General features: G+C 43.7%; 1 protein-coding gene and 1 long non-coding RNA gene across 2 annotated transcripts; one reads left to right on the top strand and one right to left on the bottom strand.

The window, feature by feature from the left end:
• The first annotated feature begins 761 nt into the window (after positions 1 to 761).
• Positions 762 to 27,453, top strand: Ccl28 (C-C motif chemokine ligand 28). Its single transcript, XM_048443076.3, has 3 exons — positions 762 to 921; positions 19,208 to 19,334; positions 23,881 to 27,453. The coding sequence occupies exons 1-3, from the start codon at positions 858 to 860 to the stop codon at positions 24,050 to 24,052; spliced, it is 363 nt and encodes a 120-aa protein (XP_048299033.1). The 5' UTR covers positions 762 to 857; the 3' UTR covers positions 24,053 to 27,453.
• Positions 10,429 to 11,518, bottom strand: LOC125406211 (uncharacterized). The gene is made up of 2 exons (XR_007233845.3): positions 11,016 to 11,518; positions 10,429 to 10,617 (listed from the first exon to the last, which is right to left on the bottom strand). It is a non-coding gene; the product is annotated as an uncharacterized LOC125406211 (long non-coding RNA).
• Positions 27,454 to 27,659: the final 206 nt, after the last annotated feature.

The following is a 27,659-nucleotide window of genomic DNA, read 5'->3' on the forward strand; positions in this document are numbered from 1 at the left end:
GTGCCCCATGGATTCACAGGAAGCTGATCGGCAACAAGGTTGGCCTACAACAGGGGACTCCTCACTCTACCCTGGCCTTTTCACAGTCACTACTCTCGGCCTGCCTGGTCTCTCTCCCAAATAAACCCAAACCCAACTGCACACCAAGCCCTGGTAAATTTTCTCCTATCTTTCTATGCAGATCATTTTTTATGACTTATCACCCTATCCCCAGAAACTCCCTCTCTCAAACCCCTAAAAATAGAAAAGTAAATAACTTTTACTTTGTTTTGTTGTTTTTGTTTTTGTTTTTTTTGTTTGTTTTTTTTTGTTGTTGTTGTTGTTGTTGTTTTGAAACGGGGTTTCTCTGTAGCTTTGGAATCTGTCCTGGAACTCACTCTTGTAGATTAGGCTGGCCTCGAACTCACCGAGATCCGCTTATCGCTTATCTCTCTCTCCTGAGTGATCACCAGCGAGCCAAAAATAACAGTTTCTTTGAAGCAATAATTCCCAACGGAAGCGCCCATCAGATTCATCCACTAAGCTTCTATGAAATTCAAACGATGCTCTTACCCTAGAACTCCGGTGTGTAGATGGAAGCTGGCAGATATGTTCAATGGCATCCATGTGATTCTGTTAGGACCTCAGCTGCCACACCGTCACAGATGTTCTCTAGTCCCAGGCGACGACGTGAACAAACACCAGGCAGGGAATTAACCGCCCGCTGGAATCTGGCGGTAAAGAAACTGAGAACCTCCCGGGGCGGGGCTACCTGGCCTACTTCTGCTGTTTCTCGGCACCCAAGGACACCTTTGCATCCACTTCCTGACCGCACAGCCTCGCTCCAGTCACTGCCAGACTCAGTGGCTCAGGCAGGAATGCAGCAGGCAAGGCTTACCCTCGTGGCTGCAGCTGTGTGTGTGGCTCTTCGGACCTCAGAAGGTGAGTTGGGGGCACCAGTGGCCTGGGGTTCCAGGGCAAGAGTGGGGATGAATGCCTCCGAAGTTGGTGCTGTAGGAGTCTCTGTCTTCGGATGAGACTTTTCTGTTGCTCTTTGTTCATCTGGAGAACGGCACAGGTTCAAGATCAGGGATTTGGGGAGGAACTCGTTTCCCCGGGAATATGAATCAATCCACTCTCAGAGATGAAGCCTTCCGTGCCGGTGCGACTTTCTGGTGGCAGAACACTAGCTTTTCCCAGCTAGAAGCTGGGCAGAGCCATTGTTCTCCATCCAAATGCCTCAGACAGCTGGATTCTGTGTGTCTGATTGTTTTCATACATGTATCTGCATGCACATGTGTGTACATTTGTGTCTCTGTGTTTGTGTATGCCTTTTTTTTTCCCTAGAGGAAAAAAAAAAAACGGTGTTGGCAGGTAAGCTCCAGGTTTCCTGAGCAGCCTTGTGGGTACTTCAGTCTAGCCCTTAGAAAGGGGAGCATTACCGAGAAGACCGAGCCATGCCAAGTGTACTGAAGAGAACGTAACGTCTGTGTTGGTGATAACTATGTGGATCGCAACTGCATTTGGACTGTAAGGCACCCACTCCGGCAGCATCCACTGCCGCGTTTAAGAACATCTCCTCTACCGCTAATCTACAGCGGCTCACTCGGCAGCCCTGGCTGGCCTAGAACCCACAACACCCCGCAGACTAGCCTCAGAGGTACGGCAGCCCTTCTGCTTCAGCCTCCCAAATGCTCGGATTATGGGCAGGAACCACCACACCCTGATGCACTTAATTAACACCTGGAATATGTAAGCGAATGAACCACTACACTGATATTGGCCACAGGAAATTCAAGTAGAATGTCTCCCTAAAGATAGATTATAAGTAGAGCACTAATCCTCCACCCCCAAAGAATAAAAAGAAAAAAAGCCCTCGACGCCTAGAAAGTTACGGATGATGTGGCCCTTCCAGTTATCTTTCCTTAAGCTACATCCTAAACAGAGTTTGCAGAGCGGAGGTGGAGTATATACTTTGTCTAGTCTGCTTTTTAAGCACACACGCTAACATTTCAAAACAAATTTCACAATCACACCTTTGTATACACACACACACACACACACACACACACACACACACTGAATTTAGAGCTTCTCTTAGAAGTGAAAGTTGGAGGCTGGGTGTGTAGCTCAGAGAACCCTCCAAGCAAGCACATGGCCGTGGGTTCAAGGCCCTGCGCAGAAAAAAAAACAAAAAACAAAAAACAAAAACCTCAGACTTGGCAACGGTGGTTCTTTGAACTGGTTGCAGCTGGTGGCAGCTGTCCCTCTCCTGGGGTGATCTACGTCCTGCCAACAGTGTGCTTCCTGTCAGCCTTTGCTTAAGGACTTCAGTGGAGTCCGGCAAGGTACTTGGCGTAAGTGAACCAGAAGAGGAAATACCTGGCCCCCTCTTCCATTTCTATTAACAAGATAGAGAAGGAAGCTTTCATTTATTTCACAATATCTCTCCAGGGAAGCTCACCCTTGCGCCTGCAGGACTTGCAGGGACTCTCCATTTACTGGCTTAGGTGTGACACCCACCGTCTACAACTCTACCCAATAAGATTTTCATGCAGAGCTTTGTGATGAAGCTTCCAACTGCCGGATCTGTTTCCAGCTGCACATACACCGCGCCCCCAGCAGCCCTCTTTCCGGGGAAGGGAAGGGTAGAATGGCCAAGAATGAGGACGGCTCTGCCTTGCAGCACCAAACTTCACAGAGGCTGGGTCCTGGAAGAGAGGGGTAAGAGACAAACAGCTACGGTGAAGAGCACGTCTGGCGGTGATAACCGGAGAACTGAGGTTCCCAGCATATGGTCCAGCCTCCGGCCCTTACTGGAGTCTGTTTGAAACAGGGAAACCACCACTCTGTCTGACAAGCCCCGACTTCTGCCATTTAAAATAAGTGATGCTGTCTGTATGTGCGGTGGAGTGGAGAGATGGGTCAGTCGTTAAGAGCACTGGCTGCCCATGCAGAGAACTGGGTTCCATTCCCAGCACCTGCGAGGCAGCTCACACCTGTCTGTAACTCCAGGTTCATGGGATCTGGTGCCCTCTTCTGGCCTCTTTGGGCACTGCATGCACGCTGGGCACAAATACAACTCAGGCAAAACACATTTTTTTAAAAAAAAAAAACAACTCTAAAAATAGCCAGGCAGTGGTGGCCCCTGCCTTTCATCTCAGCTCTAAGCAGGTGGATCTCTGTGAGTTCTAAGCCAGCCTGGTCTACAGAGCTAGTTCCTGGACAGCCAGGGCTACACAAAGAAACCCTGTCTTGAAGAAAGATACTGAGTTAAAATTCATGGAAGTGGGGCCGAGAACAGTTGTGGAACTAAGAAGGCCCAATGCCAGGTCTTCTTTAGTAAGTTTCCATTTAAGGGAGGGTGCCCTATGGTAATGATTCTGGATCCAAGATGGTGGTAGAGAGCCAAACAGGGAAGGAGGTGAGGAAGACATGGCCAGGTAGAAAAGATGACAGGTGGCTGTGGCCATGGCAGCAGACTGGAGAGGGGTACAAGGAAGTGGCCTGTGCCAACCTGAGACCGGGAAACACATTTTGTTCTCTCAGGGACAATGCCATCCCATTATCTTAATGGCATCTTAAATCATTATCTCAACGTGCTGCTTCAATAAATGGCATTTCCAAAGCATTCCAAATCATTCAGGAAGCAGGGGATGTTATCCGTGACCAAAACCCTGGACTCCATCCAGAAGCAAGCACACCCTACGTCTGTTGATGTGGCTGCTGGCTTCAAAGACTCATTGCTGAGTCCATGAGCATTGTCTGCCATCCAGTGACCCTGAGCCAGATTGTTTAACCAACTCCAGAGTCCATGGTTGGCTTCACTTAACTGTGTGTGTGTATGTAGCACATTTTAATCTATGTTTGGCGGGGGCCTCCATGGAACCATGTGGAGGTCAGAGGAAAGTTTATAGGACTCAGTTTTCTCCTACCCAGTGATCCCTGGAGTTCACACTCAGAACAACCTCGGCAGCAAATGCCTTTATCCACTGAGCTATCTCTCTGGCCCCAGGTCATCTTAATTATACTTTAACTCAGGTTTCATTTGTATTCAAAAGATGCAGGTTGTAAGCTTTTGCTTCATCCGGGGATCCTAAGTTATCTGCGAGTGGCCTACTTTCTCACAACCATCACAATGGCTCCTAAGAAACGACCTTACCAAAGCATTTATAGGAGGGATTCCCAGTATGTGTTTGTGTTTGGAAAGTAGCTCTTCCAGGTAGGGATCTTTCACAGCAGAGGTTCATGACGTAATGGTAACCTGCTTCCTTCAGGTTCTCATCAGGTATACCCTGTAGTTAAAACATTGTGTAGTTCCTCAATCCTAGATCATCGATGAACTGTTATATTTTGGTTCCTAAGAGTGGTTGTATCTGTAATGTGGTTACAAGTATTTTTTTAATATCATTTTCTATGTTAAGGAAACGGTGTAATACAATGGTAGTCTTTTCCAACATGAGTCATGTGTGGGTTGCTTTGAAGGGAAGCACCCTCTTTATCCTCGGTGTTTAAATTGTCTTACTGTTCCTTCACGTGTAAACAAAATCAAGAATAACTGTGCAATTATAAACAACTTCTACAATTACAATGCCAAAATGTTCAAAATTAAAAAACACGACTACAAAGTCGAGGTGGATTCACTATGTTGACATTGATTTAATCGAGTTTGACTGAAAGTGAAATCGCTCTTGTGAGCAGAACTGCCCCCTTGGCGGGGGGGGGGGGGGGGGGGGGGGACGGCTTGAGTATGGGTCTGATGCATGCCCTGCCAGGTGGGCTGGCAAGTGTTTGCTCTTCCCCTATTTCCGTTTGAACCTCACTGATGGAAGGAACTTGGACTTCCCTCAGTGTGAATGCATTGAGAAGTCCAATTGATTATTTTCTGATGGTCCTGGGGCAATGAAGATACCCCATGACAAATTACCATGACAAATCCAATGTCCTCAAAGTCCTCTGCTAAAATGGCCTTCGGGAAGATCAGGGCACGCTGGCTAGAAGGTCACTGGACTAATACGTTGGCTCTCTGGAGAGTTCATGGTCATGGGGAAAGCCTCTGTTGGACTTTTCCAGAGGTCTAGGAAACCCAGTCTGAGAAATGCCAACATACGGGGATGGATGGGCTTTGGATTACAAGATTAAGAGCTCTAAACATGAACTAGGGAAATTGCTTTGTCTCTCATAACCCATTTCTTTTTCTATAGAACAATATTTCTCTTAGTTATCCTCATGGTTAAATGATATCACGTACATGGTGTTTGGCAAAGAGTAGACGCTCAGCAATTGCTGGCTCCCCTCCTTTCCTTCCCACAGGTTTTTCTATTTTTAGACTTTTTTTTTAAAATTGATTGGTGTTTTTATCTATAATGGAATGGGGCAGACCCACGCATATGTGCATGTGGAAGTCAGAGAACAACCCTGTGAGGTAGATTTTTTTTTCCTTCCACTTTTATGTGGGTTCTGGGATTTAACTCAGGTTGTCAGGTTTGTGTGACAAGCATTTCTCTCACTGAGCTAGCTTACTGGCCCGGTGATCTTTAAAATCAATTGAAAAAACGTGGGATTAGGATACAACTGAGTGGACAGCATTTAGCCCACAGGAGGCCCTGGGTTCTCTCTCTCTCTCTCTCTCTCTCTCTCTCTCTCTCTCTCTCTCTCTCTCTCTCTCACACACACACACACACACACACACACACACACACGAAAGCAAAGCAGAAGATCAAATAAGACAAAAAATGTTCAAAGCAAAATGAGACAAAAGTGACTACAGAAATAGCATTGAGTTCATTTTGTGTTGGCCAGCCACTCCTAGACTGGGGCCTACCCTGAAGTGTGGTTAATAAACCAGTGAGACTTCATTGGAAAAACTAATTTTTCCTTTGTCAGTGGGCATCGCTGCAGATGGCTTTTTGGTTAGGGGTGGAAGTCTATGTCCACTTGCTCCTCTTGGCCCTGGGACCCTCTCTGGCTTGAACCTGTGAAGGTCCAGTTTCTGTTGCCACAGTCTCTGTGAGTTGAAAAGTACATCAGGTCCTGTGGTCTGGAAGATACTGTTTCCTTGGAGCCACCATCGTCTCTGGCTCTTACAATCTTTCTGCCTCCTCTTCCACATAAATCCCTGAGCCTTGAGGAGTTTGATGAAGATGTACCATTTAGGACTGAGGGTTCTAAAGTCTCATTCTCTGTGTCTTTTCCTGTCAGGAGGCAGAAGTAGGCTGATTTCAAAGAGTTAGAGGCCAGCCTGGATGGACTCCACAGTGAGTCCCTGTTTCTAAAAAACTAAAATTGAAGACAAAGAGCCGGGGTGTAGTTCCCACGTATGATGTGCTTAGCATGGATAGGTGGGTACGCAATACCCAGCATTCCTCCTTTAAACGGAACTAAGGCAAACTGAAAAATGTATTTGACAAATACTGAACAAAAGGTTAGTGTAGCAACGTTAATATTAAAAAAAAAACTTAAACAAAAAGTTGTAATGGAGATAGGAATACAAGAATCTGAAATAATTTCATCAAAAGCTAAACACACAGGGCACAGACCAGGCGAGGCAAGTGAGCGGAATGCTGGAAGAGCAAGGTTAATACACTTAAGTGTGTATTATATTAGTCACAGTTTCTAAAAATTCCATTTTTAATGCACTTAAATATGACTGTGATTACAGTGTTTCCCTGGCAATCTGAAAACACTATACAACTTCTGATTGATTTCAGAAATGAAGATATCCTCAAACAGATCCACGATGGGGAAGGGAGTCTTTGGGCTGGCCTGGACCATCTAGGAAACAGAAGGGTGTGCATGCGCACTCCCTCTCGCCCGCCAGACCCGGGGATAGCAGAGGCCGGTGGCATGGGTTCCCTCTCTAGGACGCACAAGCTGGCGTCAGAAGAGACCGCAAGAGAGCAGGGTGTCCCCACAGTAACACACTGAACGACACCGTTTTTGTTGCTGGCGGCCGTGCTGCTGGTGACTCCGAGACGTGAGCAGCACGACTGACGCGAACCTGGCATGACAGCCGTAAAGCGGCGCCACGGCGTGCTTTCCGGCTTCCCGAGACTTAATTTTTCCAGGTTCATGAGACGTCCAATTTTGTTCTCTGTGTGTTTTAAATGAAACCACCGACGTCTAAACTTAACTCTATCCTATTCGTGATAAATAGTATTATTTTTTTACTTCTTTATTGGTGTTTTGTGGTTTCCACTTTAATTCATGAGTTTTAAATCTTTTAGTTTCTAAGCAAACTAAGTTTATAAATGTTTATTTTGCATAGGCAACGCTCTTTAAACACAGTATGCAATCATAAGCCTTTTAAAAATTATTATATTGAAGGAAAACCCCAAACAATGGGGGCTGCCTCTCGGTTCCAGAATTAGGCACAAATCACACCCAAACACCTGTTTTCACATACTCTTTATTAAGCAGGAAAGAAAAGTTAAAGTGGCCGCTTTCTGACTCAGACAGAAAACAGCAGCAAATGACCTTGCGAGTGTTTAATTTTTAAGAAGAGAAAAAAGGTGAGGTCTGTGTCAGAATGGACTAGGATGTCGTGGTATATTTTGATGGGGTGTGTTAATTAGGTGAACCAAAGGGGGCTTTTGATTGCTGGAGTTTGATACTTTGATAGTTGGACCTTGGTAATCAGCCTCAGGAGAAGGAAGTGGCCAAATAACGGAATAGACCTTCGTGGCTAGCTTTAGAAATGTAGGTTTTTAGCAAGGCAGAGGGAAGGGGGTAGAAGGGTAGGGTTTGTCAGAGCCATGAGCTCGAGTGAGCTAGTGTCCTTTCGTATTTATTATTGTTGTTGTTGTTGTTGTTGTTGTTGTAAGTACAAGCACAGCAAGATAACTATGAAACTTTGTAATAATACATTTCAAATTGTGGATAAGAAGAACAATTTCTTAGCAAACTTTCAAAAAGCTTTTTGTTTTGGAAACAGTACTGGAGAATAAACCTAGGCCTTACACACATAGCCAGGCAAGTGATCTACCCCTGAGCTACTTCAACCCCAGCCCTTCAGTGAATAATTTTAAAATATAAATATCCAATCACTATTAAAATAAATCAGTTAAACTTCTTTCCTTCAGACCCAAGCCCCCAGTGCCTGGAGATTTTACCAAAAACTGAAGGAACAAATAATCCTTATGTAAACTTTTTCTAAGAATTCAGAATTAAAAACCAGAGAAAGCTGCCCAGTGCATCATTAGCATGAATATAGCCTTACTACTCAAATCTCCCAAAGATAATATCGAGCAATAAAGGTGTAAACCAATTTCTGAACACAGATGTGATTTTTAGACAAGCAAAAACAAGGGGGTGAATAAATTAACAAATTATGACCAATAAATGAAAAATTTATCATGGTTGCACAAGGGAGAAAAATAGGTTAATTCAGACTAATTTGAAGATTGTGTATTCATCTTACCTGGTCCAGGCACTGTTCTAGGCAGTTAGCAGAGTAGCAGGCTAAAAAGGAAAAGTGTGTGTGTGTGTGTGTGTGTGTGTGTGTGTGTGTGTCTGTGTCTGTGTGTGTGTCTGTGTCTCTGTGTATGTATGTCTGTATGTCTCTGTGTGCTGCTGCACAGTTCAGTCTGGCCTTGAGCTTGATATCACCCTGCCTCTGGTTCCCTGTAGCTCAATATATTGCCTTCTTTTTTAAAAAAAAATATTTATTTATTATGTATACACTATTCTTTCTGCGTGTATGCCTGAGGCCAGAAGAGGGCACCAGACCTCATTACAGATGGTTGTGAGCCTCCATATGGTTGCTGGGAATTGAACTCAGGACCTTTGGAAGAGCAGGCAATGCTCTTAACCGCTGAGCCATCTCTCCAGCCTCCAATATATTGCCTTCTTATATATCAAAATAACTAATTTTTTTACAGGTGTATTTTCAAAGTCCATTCAGGTAGAGGGCATGACACATGCCTATAATCCTAGCACTCAGGAGATTGATGCAAGAGAATTGAATGTTGGAGATCAGCCTGGGCTACATAGTAAGGCAGGAGCATTCAGAATAGGATAAAACCTATTAGGTACCTATAAATAGATCCAAGATAAGATGTGCCTAAAATTTATATGAAGGATAAAAGACCAAGGACAACAAAGTAGTGAAGAATAAACTTCATGGATAGATTTACTGCATCTGGATCAAGATTTAGTATAAAAAATTGTGGTTGAGAATGTGGAATTGATACATGCCGTAAGGTTATCGTTGCTATGATGAAACACCGTGATCAAAAGCAACTTGGGGAGGAAAGGGTTTATTTCACTCGCAGTTCCATATAACAGCTCATCATCAAAAGAAATTAGGGCAGGAACTCAAGCAGGGCAGGGACCTGGAGGCAATTGCTGATGCAGAGGCCATGGAGGATGCTGCTTATTTGGATGGTTCCCCATGGCTTGTTGAGCCTGCTTTCTTATAGAGCCAGGACCACCTGCCCAGAGATAGGAACACCCACAATGGGCTGGGCCCTTCCCCATTGATCATTAATTAAGAAAATGCCCTACAGCTGCATCTTAGGGAGGTATTTTCTCAATTGAGGTTCCCTCCTTTCAGATAACTCTAGCTTGTGTCAAGTTGACCTAAGACTGACCAGCACAATGCAGATAGGTAAACAGCACAGAATCAAAGAGAAAATCCAGAAACAGACCTATGTGTACACAGACATTTGAATACTTAGGGGGTATGTGTCTTGCATCAGGAAGGCATGGCGGTTCTGTTGGGGAAGCAGAATTCTGCCAACAAAAGACCTGTCCTGTCAATTGAGAAAGGTGGGCACATTACATCATCGGATAGGCACGGACAGGTTACCAGGATGTAGGGGAGCATGAATCTGACTGTGAAGTTAGCACAGAGCTGTACACAGCAGAGCAAGAGAAAGACTAAATTCTCATCTCCTCCGAAGATGATTTGTACCTCCTGGTAATCCCTACACATTTTGTGGGAGCTAATTCTGAGAATATTTAATATTGCTAGGGGGAGTGGCAGTGCATTGCCCATAACTTCAACACCCAAGAGGCCAAGGAAGTAGGATCACAAAATTGAGGCCACCTTGGGCTACGGAGTAAGGCCCTGTCCCACTAAAAAAAAAAGAACAGCATATTAGTATACATGTTATTATATTATTCTAAATGTAAACGTACAAATTCACTCTCTACACATGTTATTATATTATTCTAAATGTAAACGTACAAATTCACTCGCTACGTCTCCTAAAAAATTCTCTTAGGAAAGGGGAAAATGGTCTCTTTGTTCTTTATAAATAGAGAAAAAAATTAGTTCACCCTGATAGTTCTAAGACAATAGGTAGCCATATTTTAAAAAAGATTTCTGACTCATAATATACATATAATAAAGGCTAGCTGTAAAGATAAAGACTATTTTTTTTTCTCACTATGATGGGATTTTGAAAATAAGCACAAGTAGCAAACAATAAAGAAAAACTGAGAAAGTTGTTTTGGGGAAAACATTTTTAATGATCAGCAAAAGATCAATGTTGAACCTAGTTCACTCTTCTATTAACTGTGACAAATCACTCGGAGGAAGAACAGTTCGGAGGAGGAACGAGCTTGCTTACACGGCTCAGGGCTCCAGCCTTCAGTCCATCGTCGGGCGGAATCAAAGCAGGGACCACGGAAGAGCTGAAGGAAAACCCAGAGAAGATCGATGCTCACTGGCTCGCTCACTGAATTGTACTCAGCTAGCTCTCTTACAGAACCCAAGGCAGCCTGCCTGTGGACAGCACAGCCCACAGTGGCCTGGGTCCTCCTAGGTCACTTAACAGTCAAGAAAATGCCCACAGGTATGCCAAGAGGCCAATGATGGAAGCCATCCTTCAGCTGAAGTTCAAGTTAACAATATAAACTAATCAGGACAGTCTCCAACAGTCCCGTTGAGATATCTGTAAATTGCCCTCAGTTATTTTCTTTTCGGTGCCAGGGACCGAATCCAGGATCGTCTTCCGAGTTACACTCCAGTCCTAGCAAAGGTAACATTTCAAGGTAACATTATGAAATATTGAAAAATGTTAAAAGCGTACCTCTCCTCTAGTCCATATGTAAATGTAAATAAACATAATCACTGCAGAGCTTTTGGCATGGTGAAATGCAGACGACGGCGCTCACATCCCGCAGCCCAGCAATTCCCCGCGTGCGTCTGTTCTGTGGTCCCCCAAGTGTATTCGGGGAACAGCAGTATCACTTTCACCCGGGAAGCTGTTGGGGCTGCGCATGCTCGGGTGTCACCCCAATTTACTCGTCAGAAATGTGAGGGGGGGGCGATGACAATTGCCTCTGTCTTAAAATAACTCCAAATGATTCTGATGCAGGCTACAATTTGAGAAATGATGACCAAGAGCAGTTCAGGCGCAGCTCCAGGGAGACGTACACAAGAGCAAGGCAGGTACAGCCCGCAGGGCTTTCGAAACGACTGGACGATCTGGATTCAAACCAGAGCACGACCGTTTCCGGGTCCTTTGACTTAGGGAACATTATGTACTTTCCTGCACATTAGTTACGCTTTTGCTTAAAGGGGGTGAATACAGACAGTTCCTTCTGCTTATAGTTGCCCTGAAGGTCAATTAAACCAAAGTCTCGTGCACAGTGACTAGTCAGTGCCCTCTTGCGCGCTCAGGAGGGCGCGCTCAGGAGGGCGCGCTCAGGAGGGGTTCATTGCAGTCTTGCTTGCTATAACGAAATAATGGAAGCCGACTACTCCAAAACACGACTGAGCGTGGACATAGAAATGGGCTGTAATTGATAAACTTGGATTGACGGCTATATGAGTGTGTGTGTTTAGCCCTCTTCATTTTTTTACATGTGATAGCATCAAGGTAGGGAAGCCGAAAAGAGGACCGAAGGGTCATCCATCCACGTCATGAGCTGCTCTGCCTTTGGGTTAGCCTGCTGCTGTTCTGTCCTAACATTCACCCCAGACTTCTCTGTGCACGCACGGAGTAGCCTGCCGTTCTTCCTCCGTGTAAGAAGCTTTGGTGACATTTGCTTCAGAAGTAGTCCATGTTTGATTTCTACCCATGCCAGACGCTCGGCTTGGTTGGTGAGTCGCTTAGCGGCCACTGATTTCTACCTCTTCCAGGACTGACCTCAGTGTCTGCTTCTCTTGTCAGCAGGAAGCAGCACTCATTCATCTCAACAATCACTTTTGAAGGGACATTCTGATGTGGATCTGTTATGCCATGTCCTTTCCAAAGCTACTTGGCACCCGTGGGACCGGTTGCGGGTGAAGCTGGAGCCGGCTGGGAGTTCACTGCCTCTGGCTAGTTTCCGCTTCAATAGGATTTCGTGCATAGGTGCGGACTAATTTACAAGCCCATCCGGCCAGACTTCTCTAGAATTTACATTTGTCATCTAGTTCCCTTCGGAGGAATGCTAACTCCATCAGACAGATCTGTCTTTGTGTAAAGAAAGGTTATGTCCCGTGATATTCCTGGCCTCTTGCACTAATGGCATTGGGGCAATCTTTAGGGGAAGATTTAATCTCCTGCATCTAGTATCAGCTTCCTCCACAAAGTAACAGTGTCATCTAAGAAAAAAAAAAAGAAAGAAAGAAAAGAAAAGAAAAGAAATGTAGTTGCAGAATAATTGACTTGTAATTCCACCTTTTATTGGCATTTCATTACATTTGCATACACATATATAGTGTACTTTCAACAATTCAACCCCTCTGTTACCATTTTTTACTTTCTCCTCCTCGCTCCCCCTTCCACATTCCTAGAGACCCCTTCTACCTTTTTAAAAAAATGTTATCACATTTCTCTCTTTGTACGGGGGGATGGAAGTGTGCACATGTGCCATGGGACGTGCATGTAGGGGTCAGAGAACAACCTTCAGGAGTTAGCTCTCTCCTCGCACCGTGTGGTTCCCAGAGACCAGGCTCAGCCCATCAGGCTGGTCAGTCCCTTTACTGAGCAATCGTGGCAAGCCCCTTTTCCGTTCCTATCATTTTCCTTCTATAATCCGTTGACGTGCACTGTATTAGTTACTGTTTGTTGCTGACCCAGAGCAACTTCTAGAAGAAAGAGTTCATTAACAGTCCCAGTGAGGGAGTCCGTAAAGGCAAGGAAACCGTGGCAGCCGGCAGTCGGAGCAGGAAGCTGAGAGATCACGTCTCCCATTGCCTACCGAAAACAGAGGCACCTCTCTCAAACCCCGCCCTCAGGGATACCTCCTCCGCTAGCAAAGCTCCACCTCCTAAAGGCTCTACAACCTCTCCAAAACAGCGCCACCCACTGAGTAAAGTATCCAAAATACCTGAGCCTGTAGCATCACTGGGAGCATCTTAGCTGATCAGTAACTTTGTTATTGTAAATAGTTCCATAATAAATACGGGTGTTTGAGTATTTCTGTCGTATACTGACTTCAGTCTCTTTGGGCATCACACAGTGGTTCCATTTTTAATTTTTGAGAAACCACCATGCTGATTTATTTATTTTTTTTACTGTTGCTGTGCTAATTTGCAGTCTCAACGATGTATCAGGTCCCTTTCTTTGTAGCTTTACCAGTATTCATTGCTTTTCATTTTGCTTTGGCTTAGTTGCAGTTTTTGTTTTTGATGACTATCTCTTTGACTGCCATAAAAAGTAATCTCATTGTACTTTTAATTTGTATTTCCCCAGTAGCTAAAGATGCTGAAAATTGTTTCCACATGTTTATGAATTAGTTTTGTTGTTTCATTTGAAAAGTGTCTAATATGAGTTCATTTGTCCATTTGTTGATAGGGTCATTTATTCTTTTGAAGGACCTGGTTTCTTTCAGTTCTGTATACATTCTGGATTCTGAATAGCTGGCAAAGACTTAACTCTGAAGCCTGTCTCTTTATTGTTTTCTTTGGCTGTGCAGAGGCTTAGGAGTTTGGTGTGATCCAATCTGTCAAGCCTTGCTGTTGTTCCTTGAGCTAGGAGCAATATTCAGAAACTCGTTGTCTATGCCTGGGTCTTGATGTTTTTCCTTCATATTTCCCACTAGCAGTTTCAAGTGTAATTCTCTTCTTCAACCTGCTTGGTACCTCTAAATCTCTCTTAGGTAAAATTCTGGAGTCGTGACTGAAATCAAAGTAGTGGAGTGTTTTATAAGAGACGTGCTGACAGGTCTTTGCTTAAGAGAGCCTCTAGGGGGCAGTGTCATCCAACAGAATCTGAACACTGCCCTTCATCCAATCTACCGGTCTTGTGATCATGTCAAGGCCTCGCTGGTCCTAACTACCAACACACGCTAAATGCTGAGCTGATTATGGCCTTTTAATTAGTTGATCTCACAGATCAAGTAGTCTCCAGCTGAACTAGTCCTACATTTGTACATGAGGAGTGCATCTCAGTTTTATGGAACACCTATAGGTCCTGGGTGTCTTTCCGATTTAAAGCTACGCCTAGAGTGGATATCAGCGCTTGGGTAACTCATAGTCCTCAACTCGCGGGTTTCCTTGCGACTTCTTATTCCCACCCTGCTTCTGGAAGGAACATATCATGATTTAGAGTTGGCTTGGAACACCACTGAGAGCAGTGTCCTGAAGCTAGCTACCCCTCACGGTTCCACTCCGAGAGTTTTATATGGCAATATAATCAGATTAGTTTTCCTACTTCTGAGGAAAAAAAAAAAACTAAAAGGAGAAATTAGATATTCCATGTGACCATTTCTGAAGTTTCCATCTATAGTTCTTGACTCTGTTGATCTATCTCTAGGCCTGTGATAAGGCAGACAGAACATGACTGCAGTGGGACCTTATGGAAGAGGTCACTTGGCTCATGGCAGACAGGAAGGAGAGAGGATGGGATGTCCTTAGTAACTCACTTCCTCCAGTTAAGTCCCATCTCCTAAAATTTCCATCACCTCCCAAGATAGTGCCATCATCTGGGGACCAACTGTTCAATATATGAATGTGTGAGAAATATTCCATAATCAAACCATAGCATACACACACACACACACACACACACACACACACAGTGAGGTAGATAAATGTGTTGTTGGATACATGGATAAACTCAATACTGTAAGTTGTTTGGGATATTAAGAGTGTGACTTGGAGAGTAAGCAGTTAAAAGAATAGACGATTTTAGGGAATCAACGCATTATTAAATATAACTACAACTAGTGTTTACACACCAAAGTTGATTTAAAATGTAATTCAGTGATTTTTAATATAATCACATTTATGAAACCTTCGTCACTCTAATTGTAGCATATTTTTTTTTATCACACCAAAAGAAAATCCCGTTCCTGCTACCGATTGCTCCCTTCCCTCTTCCCAGCCTCTGGCAACCACTGATGCACTTTTCATTTCTATAGTTTGCCCATTCTGGGCATTCCACATAAATGGAGCCCTACGATATGTGGACTTTGGTGGGTGGATTCATCCAGTATGATCCCATAGCATTTTGGACATATCTCACTGAGCACTTACTTTGTTTGGTTTTTGCTAGGGATGGAGACCAGTGTCTGCTACCCACTAAGGCAAGCCCTCTGCCAACGAGCTATACCCCTGCCCAGTGCTTATTTTCAGGGGTTATAGTTACTTGTTTTTCTTCCAGTCTCCTGTTGGACTATTAGGCATTGTAAGGTCAGATACTTTGTCTTGTTTATTTTGATATTTCAGATTGAGAGTCTATCACATGGGGGCCACTCAAAGAGTATTTTCCAGACAAATTATGTTTCTCTACTTCTAGCTCATCTGGTTGACTCTGTGCACACCCATATGCACGACAAAATGAAAGCCTTTTACTAGCTCTAGACTGCTGAGAAAAGGAAGATCCTTGTGACATGGTGGTTTACTCTGGGAAATGTTCATTTTCCTCCCTTGAAAAGTGGAGTCGATGGTCTGGAGAGATGGCTCAGAGGTTAAGAACGCTGACTGCTCTTCCAGAGGTCCTAAATTCAATTCACAGCAACCACATGGTAGCTCACAACCATCTGTAATGAGATCTGGTGCCCTCTTCTGGCCTGCAAGTATACATGCAAGCAGAACACTGTATATGTAATAAATAAATAAATCTTAAAAAAATAGTGGAGTCGAGCAGAAGAACAAATGCTTTTCTATCTCTTGCATAGTGTGTATTTCAAACACAGTTATTAGCCAGAATGCATTGTTTAGAAGTTATTGAGGACTTTTCATGAATAGCCTTACATAGACACATAATTAACATATATTTGGGGAGTCTACATATGTCCTATTTTTCTGAGGATACAAAAATACATTGGAATGAAGTTCGCTTATTCTTTCCCCCAAAGTTTGCATTTACATATATTAATTGTACAATAATGTGTTTCATCATGACATCTTCATATTTGCATATACTAATTATACAGTGATGTGTTTTATCATGACGTCCTCACATTTTGATCATATTCACCCCATCCCCTTGCACTTCTGCTGATCTTCATCCTCATCCAAATTAGAATCCCCTTCTATTTTCTTGTCTTTTTGCTGCTGCTGTTCTTGGTTATGACTCAATGAATTTCGCTAGGGTTGTTTATAGGACAACGGGTGGCTTATCCACCCACTGGTTACCCCCACTTACTAGTGGCTACCACATTGAAGAAAGTGTCTCTCCTTCCCCAAGCAACCATTAACTGCCTATGGTTCTCTGGGAAGGGTGGGGCCTTGTGAACCCCTCCCCTCAAATGACAGGATGTTAATGGGCTTTCTTGGACTTTTCTATAAGTTATAGCCATTCATACCAGAGCATATCCATGTCTAGCGCATCCTTTACTTCACTTAGACATGACACTGTTTATTTAGACACTGGTGGACGTTATGGGTAAGTTCCTAGAGGTCTTTCTTTTTTACCGTAGCTGCTCATTGAAGCAAACTTTCCTCTCGGAGCTGTTCCGTGATATCCCACAAGTTAAGGTGTGTTGTGGTTTTATTTTCTTTATCTCAAGATGCTTTCTCGTTTCCATTATGATCTCTTCCTTAGCTCAAAAGCTTTTCCAGTGTGTGTTGTTCAATTTCCTTATATTTATCAGTTTTCTTTTCTCGTTGCGGTCATACCTAAAAGGTAACTTGAAATGATTTCAATCTCCCTAAATTTAAGATTTATTCTGTTACCTAGCATGTAAACTATTTTGGAGACTACTCTGCAAAGAGCATATGCACTCTGCTGTGGTTGGATAGGACGTTGTGTATGCACACGTGTGTACATATGATCTAGTGCTGCGCAAGTCTGGGGTTTCCTTACAGACTTCATATGTGGGCGATCTGTCCACTCATGAAAGTGGGGTCCTGAAATCTTCTGACACTAGTGTCTTGCTATTTGTTTCTCTTTTCTGTCACTATTTGATTTATATGTTTAAGTACTCTGATAGTATGTGCATATATGATATGTATACATATATATTCCCACTAAATTAACCTTTTGTGAGTATGCATTATTTCTTAATTGAAAATTTTTTAACTTTAGATGAACTCAAAAGTTTTGTCATAGTGAATGAATATGCACCTTGCCCTTATTACTTGTATGATTCTTTGAAGGACAGAGTTCCAGAAATAGGGCCAGCAAGATGGCTCAGTTGCTTGCCACCAAGACTGGCAACCTGAGTTTGATCCCCAGAACCAACTCCAAGAAGCATATTTACCCAGGCCAGTGGGATTGTGTCTGAAGCATTTAGTTCCAAATAGCTATTACCACAGATCTTGAGTAGAGGGACACATGCTTTCACTTATTTTTGCATCTCCCATTGACTAAAATTATGTTAGAAACCATTTAACTGCTAAAAACAAAAGTATTTTATTTGATGATCGAATATGCAAGTGAGTAAGCCAATCAATGGTGACAAAGTTTTGAATGTAGAAAATGACTAGCCTAGAAAGTAGTCACACGTTTTGAATTTCGTAGTCAGTCGCTTTCCTTCCCCCACAGCTGCGGATAGACTGGCACTTCCCTGGGTTAGACATGGACACACAGCTCTCCCCTTAGCCCAAAGGCAGCTACTTCCACTGCTTAGGGGTCTGCATGTTCCATCCAGTTGCTGATTCCTTCAGAAGCTCGCTTCTCTTGTGACGCTGCCAGCTGCATCGCTGCTCATTGTGAATCTTGTGTCCACTATTCAGTTGGTGAAGCAGAAAGCGTGGGGAATACTGCGTGTGGCATGGAGGGATTTGCAGCTATTTTAACACGAGGACTGCATTTTCGTATTTGGGCTGTCTTTGATGCCCCATCTCTTGCTGCAACCCTGTAGGTGTGGTGGCACACACCTTTAATGCCAGCACTCAGGAGGCAGAGGCAAGTGGATCTCTGTGAGTTCAAGATCAGCCTGGTCTACACAGTGAAACCACATCTTAAAAAAAAAATTAAAATTAAAAATACTTTAACTCAGACTTTGAAACAGTTTAATCTACCAGTGGAAGGCGTATGTGGGCTTAGACAAGTTGTTTTACCCTACCAAGCCTCCATTTACTTAACATATCTCTTCAATGTCACCTACCGCTCCAGTCATTCCCCGCCACTTAATCCTCCTTCACAACAAGATGGATCTTCCTCAGTCTTTATTGAACAGTGATCCCCTCTCCACAAAAGCTAAGCCTCCTCAGACCATCATTTGAGGATCTAGTGATGTCAGTTCATCATCTCCTGAACTGTATCTGCCAACACTGGCCTTCCTACCTTACTCAGTTCAGAAAACACACCCCAACTCTGTCATGTGCTTTTGACTCCGAATCTTTTTTTACTTTTGTTTTTATGTTGTTCTAATTTTTAGACAGAATCTCACCATGTAGCCCAGGCTGACTCCAAACTAGGATAGTCTTCTTACCTCTTGTTCCTGAGTGCTAGGGTTACAGGTGTGTGCCACCATGCTTCTTGCTGATGGTGCTGGAGACTAAACCGGTGACCTCACACTCGGTAGACGAGCCGAGTCTTTTGAACAGCAAACTTCAAGCCTTCACCTGAGGCCCATGAAGCCTCTCTTTTTCAAAATGAGCTAACTGCACGGGGCCACCATTAACTCTACCCTATCCATCCTTCATTTGCAGCCTGTCATCGTCGCCGGCTGCAGCTTTTCATATCTCTCACCTGTTTTATCCCTTTGCCTAGATTTACAGTTTCTTCCTCATAATACAGCCTAAGTTCTAGAAGGTCGAGACACGTGCTGTCTTTGCACTCAGGAAGCCCCCAAGAATCACTTGCTTGAGTAGGTTTACAGTGTTTCTCTGGAACCTTTAGGATGAGGGCAAGTCGGTATTTTGCAGACTAATGTTGCGTCCTCCGCTTTCTTGTAGCCATACTGCCCATCGCTTCCAGCTGCTGCACTGAGGTTTCCCACCACATCTCCAGAAGGCTTCTGGAGAGAGTGAACGCCTGCAGCATCCAGAGAGCCGACGGGGACTGCGACTTGGCTGCTGTCATGTGAGTGTTGTTCAGTGAGGACGTGCCAAACTGAAGGCTGATGATTCCCTTGGCGAACAGGCGCTAATGCCTTACCTGACGCACAACCAGCACAGCACTCAAACAAGGGTAGGGAGAGTAACTCTCCTGTCTTTTGGGCGCCAGGCTACCTGGAGTAAACACACAATCCCTCTGTATGCCCTGAGTCTTATGCTCGCCCTTCAGCCTCCCAATAATGCTGTGTTGGGGTTAAATGTCCTCCGTCGCCAAAAATCATTAGTGGCTTTACTAAGCAAAACAAGGGAGATTCGAACGAAAAGAGCAAAATGGCAGTCAGCGATGGCAATGTCATTTGTCACTTCTTTAGATATGCTTTTTCTAAAAGAAAAGATTTATTTACTTATTGATTGTGTATATATTGTGTTCTGCCTGCATGTGTGCCTGCAGGCCAGAAGAGGGCACCAGATCTCATTACAGAGGGCTGTGAGCCACCACGTAGTTGCGGCAGTTGAACTCAAGACCTCTGAAAGGGCAGCCAGTGCTCTTAACCTCTGAGCCGTCTCTCCAGCTTGTCACCACTTTAAACTGTGACTTTCCCCAGACATTAGACAGTTGCTGACACTTTTACTCTCTGAATTCAACAGGAATTACAATCTACAAAGCAATATGGCAATGTCTGCACTTGTCACAGCACTGCGTGCAATCCACTTGCAAATGCCCTTCTCTGACCAAAATGCCTGACAGAAACAATGTGGTGGAGGAAAGATTTACTTGGCGGATGGTTTTAAAGTGTTCAAGTCCATGGTGGTCGTCAAGACATGGCGGGGTCCTTGGTGGGAGGCTGCGTGTGGCAGAGGCTCTGCATGTCGTGGATCAGAAAGCAGAGGGCGATCAGAACCAGGAACCAGGCCACGGCTTTCAAAGGCCAGTTCCTAGTGAATGGTCCCACAGCTTCCCCAAACAGGAAAACAGTCAGGAAGCAGGCGTTTGAAACTTTAGCCAGTGGAGAACATTTCAGATTCAAACCATAACATCCTCACTTTGAGGAGGAAAAATGAAATTGAAGAATTAACCTTTAGGTTTTAAAAATAGATTATTTTGTTTTGCCTTTCAAATTATTTTATTTTTTTTAATGGGAGTGCTCTATCTACATGTACACATGCCTGCCAGAAGAGGGCGTCAGAACCCATTATAAATGGATGTGAGCCACCATGTGGTTGCCGGGGAATTGAACTCAGGACCTCTGGAAGAGCAGTCAGTGCTTTTAACCACTCATCGTACCAGCCCACAAAGTACTAATTTTTAGTTAAAAGAAAATTATAACGCCAAACTCTGTTTTTAAACATTTGATTTATAAAAGTACAAATTTATAAATTGAACCCTGTGCTGATAAGCACATTGAAAAATACAGGGCAGTTATGATTTGGTTCCAAAATGAATACAAGTTTCTCATGGAGGATGCCAGCTACCAACTGCCCTACAACTGTGGTGCCAAGCACTGCTGTTGCTTCCTTAACTGAGGCCTTCACTGCCTCAGATTCCTCACGTGCCTGCTGCCATCTCACCCTGGCCTGTGGCTCCCTGGTCTCTCAGTGTCTCACTCCTACCCTCCTCTTCATGGTGGATGTGGGCATGTAGCGGCAAGAGCCCTGCCTCCAGCCCGCTCAGCCATCGACTCTTTCCTGCCCTGGGGACCCAGGATCTAGATATTGTACAAAAGTTTCTAAATCCTTTCTTTTCTATCTACTTTTTTATTTAAGAGGGTGGGGTCCCAAGTGGAAATTCCCCCCACAATAAAGTCTGTCAATGTTTGGAAAAAATTAGATTTTTGTTTCTTAAGGTGGTTACAGATTCTCTCTGTTGTGCTTTCTAATTCTCAACCTAAGAAGTCTTATTTTCAAATGATTTTACTACAGAAGCATACTTGGGTTTGTCCAAAATGTAGTCGTTTAACCATGACTGCATAAAAAGGCTTTGAGATTTGAGACCAGAAATGCAGAAAGCATCGCTTGTATTGCAGATGTCACACCCAAGCAGCATATACTATAAACTACAATTAGTTATTTAATTCATAGAAATTAAATTACCAATGATCTCACTAGACTCTTCTGCTCCATTTTCTGCCTGGAAATAAGTCCTTTGTTTCTGACCCTATAAATAAATGACCATTGTACTTTCTCTATGCTGGAGACAGCAGTTTGCTTGTTCCCACCCCTCTACCCAGACTTCATTAAGGAACTTCCGGAAACACAATGAAAAGCTGTTATCTCTAGCAGAGGCGCAGGTTTCTCATACTTCACGGAGATTATCTCTTAAATAAAAATATCTGTTTGTGGGCTGGAGAGATGGCTCAGAGGTTAAGAGCATTGCCTACTCTTCCAAAGGTCCTGAGTTCAATTCCCAGCAACCACATGGTGGCTCACGACCATCTGTAAAGAGGTCTGGTGCCCTCTTCTGGCCTGCAGGCATACACACAGACAGAATATTGTATACATAATAAATAAATAAATATTAAAAAAAAAGAAATATCTGTTTGTTATTGTTGTCCACCCCGCAATCCTACCCCATGGAGCTATTCAGGAAGTTAGAATTTCTTAGAAGTAGTTTTGTAGTGATGCTCCAAGGAAGAAGGGGGAGAAATAAACTTCAGGGAGCAATCCCAGGCAAAGTCTCCACAGGAGGACCACAACTCACACTCACTGTATTTTTTTTTCTTTTGAGGCAGGGTCTGTCTACATAGTCCTGGCATTCAGGAACTCTGTGAATCAGGCTGACCTTGAACTCTCAGAGTGCTGGGATTGAAGGCACAGGCCACCACACCGTGGTCCATTGGACTATATGTACCAATACCCTTCCTGGGAAGAATTAGGAGGCCTCCCTGGTTTCTGATCTAGAAATTCACAATGGGGTGAGCTGGTGGTACTGTTAGGGATTATGAAACTGGGGTGTCTGAGGGAGGGTAAAGGATACCACCTACTTCCTTTCTCAATGTTGCCTCATCCCTAGTGAAAGGGCAATTAGGAGCCAGCTGAGCTTCAGCATGTCCTACTCTTGAGGATTCCAAACACCGTCAGAGGATTGTATTCAACACTGAGCCCTCCCAGAGCCGGCCATGAAACAGGCTTCTACGCGGTGGTGGTTGCCTGTTCCTTTAGCTCCTACACGGTTCTGCCTCCTATGGCTTCTCCACGCGAGCTCCTTTGGGTGGGTAGGAAGGAGCTGCAGCTAGGTTTTTACTTTTTCTAGCCCAGCCATGCTAGAAGTTTTCTCCCACAAGAGCAAAGAAGCTAACTGGCCACTGACAATCAGCACTGATTTCTAAATCACCTCCATGTGAGGCACTTGGAGAATATAGAGTCTTCTATTAGGATGTCCGCTCCTTTCGGATTGATTTTCCTCCACAGTCTGACTTTCCTACGCTAAAGCCCACCCACGCATTTCCACAGTCGTCTCCTCTGTTAATCCACACATTATCTGATAATGGTTTCCCTTGAGAGAATAGCAACCTGTTCCCCGCCCCTCCCCCTGTCTCCCCGTGAATATCAAGCTTGGGGGTTTCAGTTTATCAGGACACAACTATGTTATACATGTAGATAGAGCAGGATTTGCCACATTTCACCAGATCTGTCTGGCACCTAGTGGAGAATTAAAAGTCACCTAATTTTCAGAAAGAGAAACTCTTCTAGTTACCCCAAATTGTGAGGGCCACCCCCTAAAAATGAAACCAAATTCTGAATTGTAATTAGAACTACATTATATAAAATCTTATCAGACACCAAAATATTTTAGTAGATTTTTCTACTGGCCAAATTTGACTTTAGGTCTGTAATTGAGTTACTGAATTCCTGTTGTAATAGGGGCTTTTCAAAATTTGATCTCGATTCTCCCTCCATCAAGAGGTAATGTTTCTTCGGAAGGAGAAGTGAAACAAGTGCTCAGAAAAAAGACATGGGAATAGAAGTCCCCAAAGAGGCCTGACCTCCACAGTGACTTGCAGGGAAGGAAGAGAGCCGTCAGCCGAGGGGGTCCAGACAAGGATGTGCCTGAGATGGGCGGGAAGGATGAACTGGTTTTGTTGGATGACGTTTGAAGTGGGAAGAGAATTGTTTTCTCTGAGTTTGTTACTATGGTTTCATCCTTTCTTCCTCTCATCCCCCCTCCTTTCTCCTTCTCCCCCTCCTCCTCTTCATCCAATCTCCCCTTTCCCTCCTCCTCAGTTTAACACTCGACTGACCCTGAGGACAACAGACATCCTCTTAGTGTTCCACTTGAAGTCCCTAAGAATGCAGTATCCAAGAGTGGGGGCTGCCTGCAAGTCACCAGTTCTTTCATATAGGTGTAATTCTTTGTTTGTTTGTTTGGTTTTGTTTTTGTTTGTTTTAGAGGCAGGGTTTCTCTGTGTAGTCCTGGCCATCCTGGAACTCCCTCTATAGACCAGGCTGGCCTCAAACTCAAGAGATCCACCTGCCTCTGCCTTCCGAATGCTGGGGTTAAAGGCGTGGGCCACCACACCGGGCTTTTACTTGTAATTTCCGTGAAGATATTTCTTTTCTCCTTTTCTTGGCAGCCTCCATGTTAAACGCAGAAGGATTTGCATCAGCCCGCACAACCATATGTTGAAGCGCTGGATGAGAGCCTCGCAGGTAAAGACCGGCAAAGGAAACCCCTGCCGTAAGAGCGACAGCAAGAGTCACACCCCGAGGAAGCACGGGTCACAGAGCCACAAAGCTCCGGGTTAGAACGGACACAAAACCCTACGGGGATAACGCCACAAGTGAACTGATTCATAGTTGGTCATAAATTTGCCCCCTGAGTCTTCCTTACGGACACCCCATGGTGTTTTGCTTTGCTAATGGATGGTTGCGGGTAAGGATGTAAGTTCAATGGTAAAGCACTTGTGCAGTTTGGAGGGTCAACCCTTGGCACCAAAAGCAAAGGTCAAACAAAAATGTGCACAGGTGACCAATGATATACATAACTGAAAAACTAACTGAAAATATAAAATTCACCTTTATACACAAAATTTAAAGGGATAATATTGATAGAATTCTTTTAACTTTAAAATTTAAGTTCCCTGGTCCTACCGAGGAGCTGAAGGATTGGTCCAAGGATTATGTACATACCTGCCACCTACATTAGTCACTGTGAATATTTTCTCTCTCTTCTGTGTGTTTGTGTGCACTGTATATACATGTAAGAGGTTTTTCACTAAACCATCTGAAAAGTTGCAAGCGTGACCTTTGTCTAGCCCATTTACTGTTACTGAAGCGTTTCTGATTAGGTAACCTCTAAAGAGCACAAGTTTATTAGGCTCAGATTTCTGAGGTGGGAAAGCCCGAGACCTTGACACTAACTGGTCAGCATCTGGGAGGACCTTTACAATGAACCTTAATGTGACATGTGGCAATACAGCCCAGTGTGCTAACTGGATCCTCTCCTTTTTTTATAAAGCCACTAACAACATCAGGGAGGCTATACCCAGGCAGCCTCATTTAACCTCAACTAAGGTTAAATTTAAAGGCCCATCTCCAAATGCCAACAACATAGAGATTTAAGGATCAAGTTCCAATACATAAATATCTGTAGAACACACTCAAACCATAGCAACACTTCAGCTCCAAGTTCTTTCTCGAATTATCCCTTGGTATCACCCAAGAATAAACACATTTTCCTAAATAATTACACTAGCCATTTTATACCTGGAAAGTTAGCAATTTTGTATAGTCTATACGCAAATTTCTTCCCAGATCCCCTTACATAATTTTTTCCCATCCAGCTTCACACATTGCCATTCATTTTTATGTTTTTAGTATTTTCAATATAAAAATGTCCCTCGGGCTTTTTCTTTCCTCCCTTCCTTCTGTTCTTCCATAGCTTGGACTCTTTAGAAGAGTAGAGCTCAGAATTTGCTGCACATTCCACATTCATGTGCTTGGTCGTCAAGATCATCTCAAACTCCCCCTACGGGTCTGCACCCTTTGTGGTTCTGCAGCATCATTTTCTAAGTGGCACTTAGAGGTTTGAATGGCTACCATCCTGTTGTAAACTCAAAAGCTGAAGAAGAAACTCTGCCTCCCTGCCTAGAACTTCTCTCTCCTGTTGTGGTTCTCAGAGCAGCAGCAGCATTATATATGCAGAAACTGGCTGACCCGGAACTAGTCAAGTAGAGCAGGCTGGTTTTGAATTTACAGTCATCCACCTGCGCCTGCTTCCAGACCAACAGGACTAAAGGCATGTCCAACCACATGGCTCTAGAAGCCAATTTAAAAACCAACAACTCCTAATCCACTTCCTCCGTGTGTTGTGAGCTGATTCACACTGAGATATTTAGACACATGGTAAAAGCCCATTTCCATGGCCACCACTAGAACAGGGTCAGTTTGCCAGGTGTCCTCGGTGTCTTGGACAGTCCCAGGCAGTAGCATTACTAGGATTACTTGGGGGTACAAATGGGACACGAAGAAGTACTAGACCTGATGTCAGTTAAAATATCACCAGGTCAACCTTTGTCTGACGCCCCTCATAGAAACCGATGCAGCCTGTAATTTCTTTAGGCTCACCAACAATCCTGCAGCTTTGTTTGGGTAAGAAAAGTGGAGGCTCAGAGAGGTCAAAGGACTTGCCCAGCATCTTATAGTAAGAGGCAGAGACAAGCTGCGTCCAGATGACTGGATTCTTACTAGTTTTCCCCGCAGCCCCAACAGTGGACTGAGACATATGGACATGGAGGTGGGAGAGGAAATCTATCCCTGCTGTTCCCAAAGGTCGAGGAGACACATCTGGTTGATAGCATTAAAACCTCTGCCACTGGCACTGTGGGAGATGATTATTGGCAAAAGCCACTTTCATAGACCACATGGGCCTCAACCTGATCCGGTGCCCTTTTACGTATTCCACAGTGGAAGAAACTACAAAATATTACTCTTTGGCTTGCAAAATATTTTTCACCAGGTCCGTCTTTTGAATCTATTGTCAGATTTTATCCGGAAGTATAGCATTCTTTGATAGTCCAACTCTGGCATGCCTTTGGCAGGCAATCCCGAGGAAAAACACCACTGTCATTCGGCACCATCAAAGTGCAGGTCTAAATGCCAAAGAAAGCAGCACTAAATTCACAATTGTATGAAAGGTACCGAGCCATGCGGCTAGCATAGATAAGAACAATGGGTTAATATAAGCTACAAGAGCTAATAAGAAGACTGAGCTAATGGGCCAATCGGTTTTATAACTCATGGAGATCTCTGTGTGATTTTCTTTGGGGCTTTGCTGGCTGTGGGGAACTGGGAAGGACATAAACCCCAACAAGACAGCCCTCAATGTTACAATTGTAATAAAACACAATAAAACAAAATCAGAATGAGGCGCAATAGGCATGTTGAAAAGTTAAAATGAAAACCAAAACATTGATCTTTGAGTCTTTCAACTAATCATTTGAATCATATAATTATTGTTATATTTATTGTTATAATTATTGTTGTAATTATTTTATTTCTACTTGTAACTATCATCCAAAATTTGATACAACTTGGGGTCACGACAAATGACAGTATGTGTGATATATTTTAAAAGCTGATGGTTGTGGTTTGGGTAAGTGTTCTCGAAAGCTTGTGTATGGAAGGAAGGCCTGTTCTTCCATCCTTAGTGCCCCTGGGAAGCAGTGGAGAATTCGGAACGTGGAGTCTAATGAGCAAACTCAGGTCCCTGGGGGTGTGTCCTGTCTTGGTTTCAGAGCACCAGAAACTAAGCAGCTTCTTTGGCCACGTATTTCCACCAGGACATTCTGTCTGCCCCAGGCCTAGAGGTCACGGAGACCCAACTGATTGTGAACTGAAACTTTTGAAACTGTGAGCTGAAGGAAGCCTGTCTGCTGTCTCAGTTGATTTGTCACGAGGATTTGTGACAGAAAGAGATGGGTTTTACTGTAATGTGAGCAGTTAAGATTTGGTATCTGAAAGACTAAGTCTCTTAGAGACTGCTGTGTGCTTAGTAAAACATTATCACTCTTATACTGTGTACAATATTGTAAGTACTGTTACTTTATCACAAGTTACAATAAGTCACCCAGTTTAACCTATAAGCCTTCCTTTTAAAAAATGTATTCTTCTTATACTTTATTAAAAATTATACATTTTATTATAAATTTTTCCATTGTGTTTTTTAAATGAAGGAGTTCAATTTTGCACGCTGTTCTTATTCCAAGACCTGATTAATGTTTTTAAGGCTTTTTTGAGGTTTTAGTGCTTTCGGAGGTTAGTATCATAATTTCAAATGAAATACTTAAAGTGTCGTTTGTTTGTGGATTTTAAGCATTATCTACTGCCTCCTATGCCCCTTCCTTTCTCCCTC

This window comes from Myodes glareolus, chromosome 15 (genome assembly GCF_982192425.1).
Source record: "Myodes glareolus chromosome 15, mMyoGla1.1, whole genome shotgun sequence".
NCBI classification, from domain to species: domain Eukaryota; kingdom Metazoa; phylum Chordata; class Mammalia; order Rodentia; family Cricetidae; genus Myodes; species Myodes glareolus.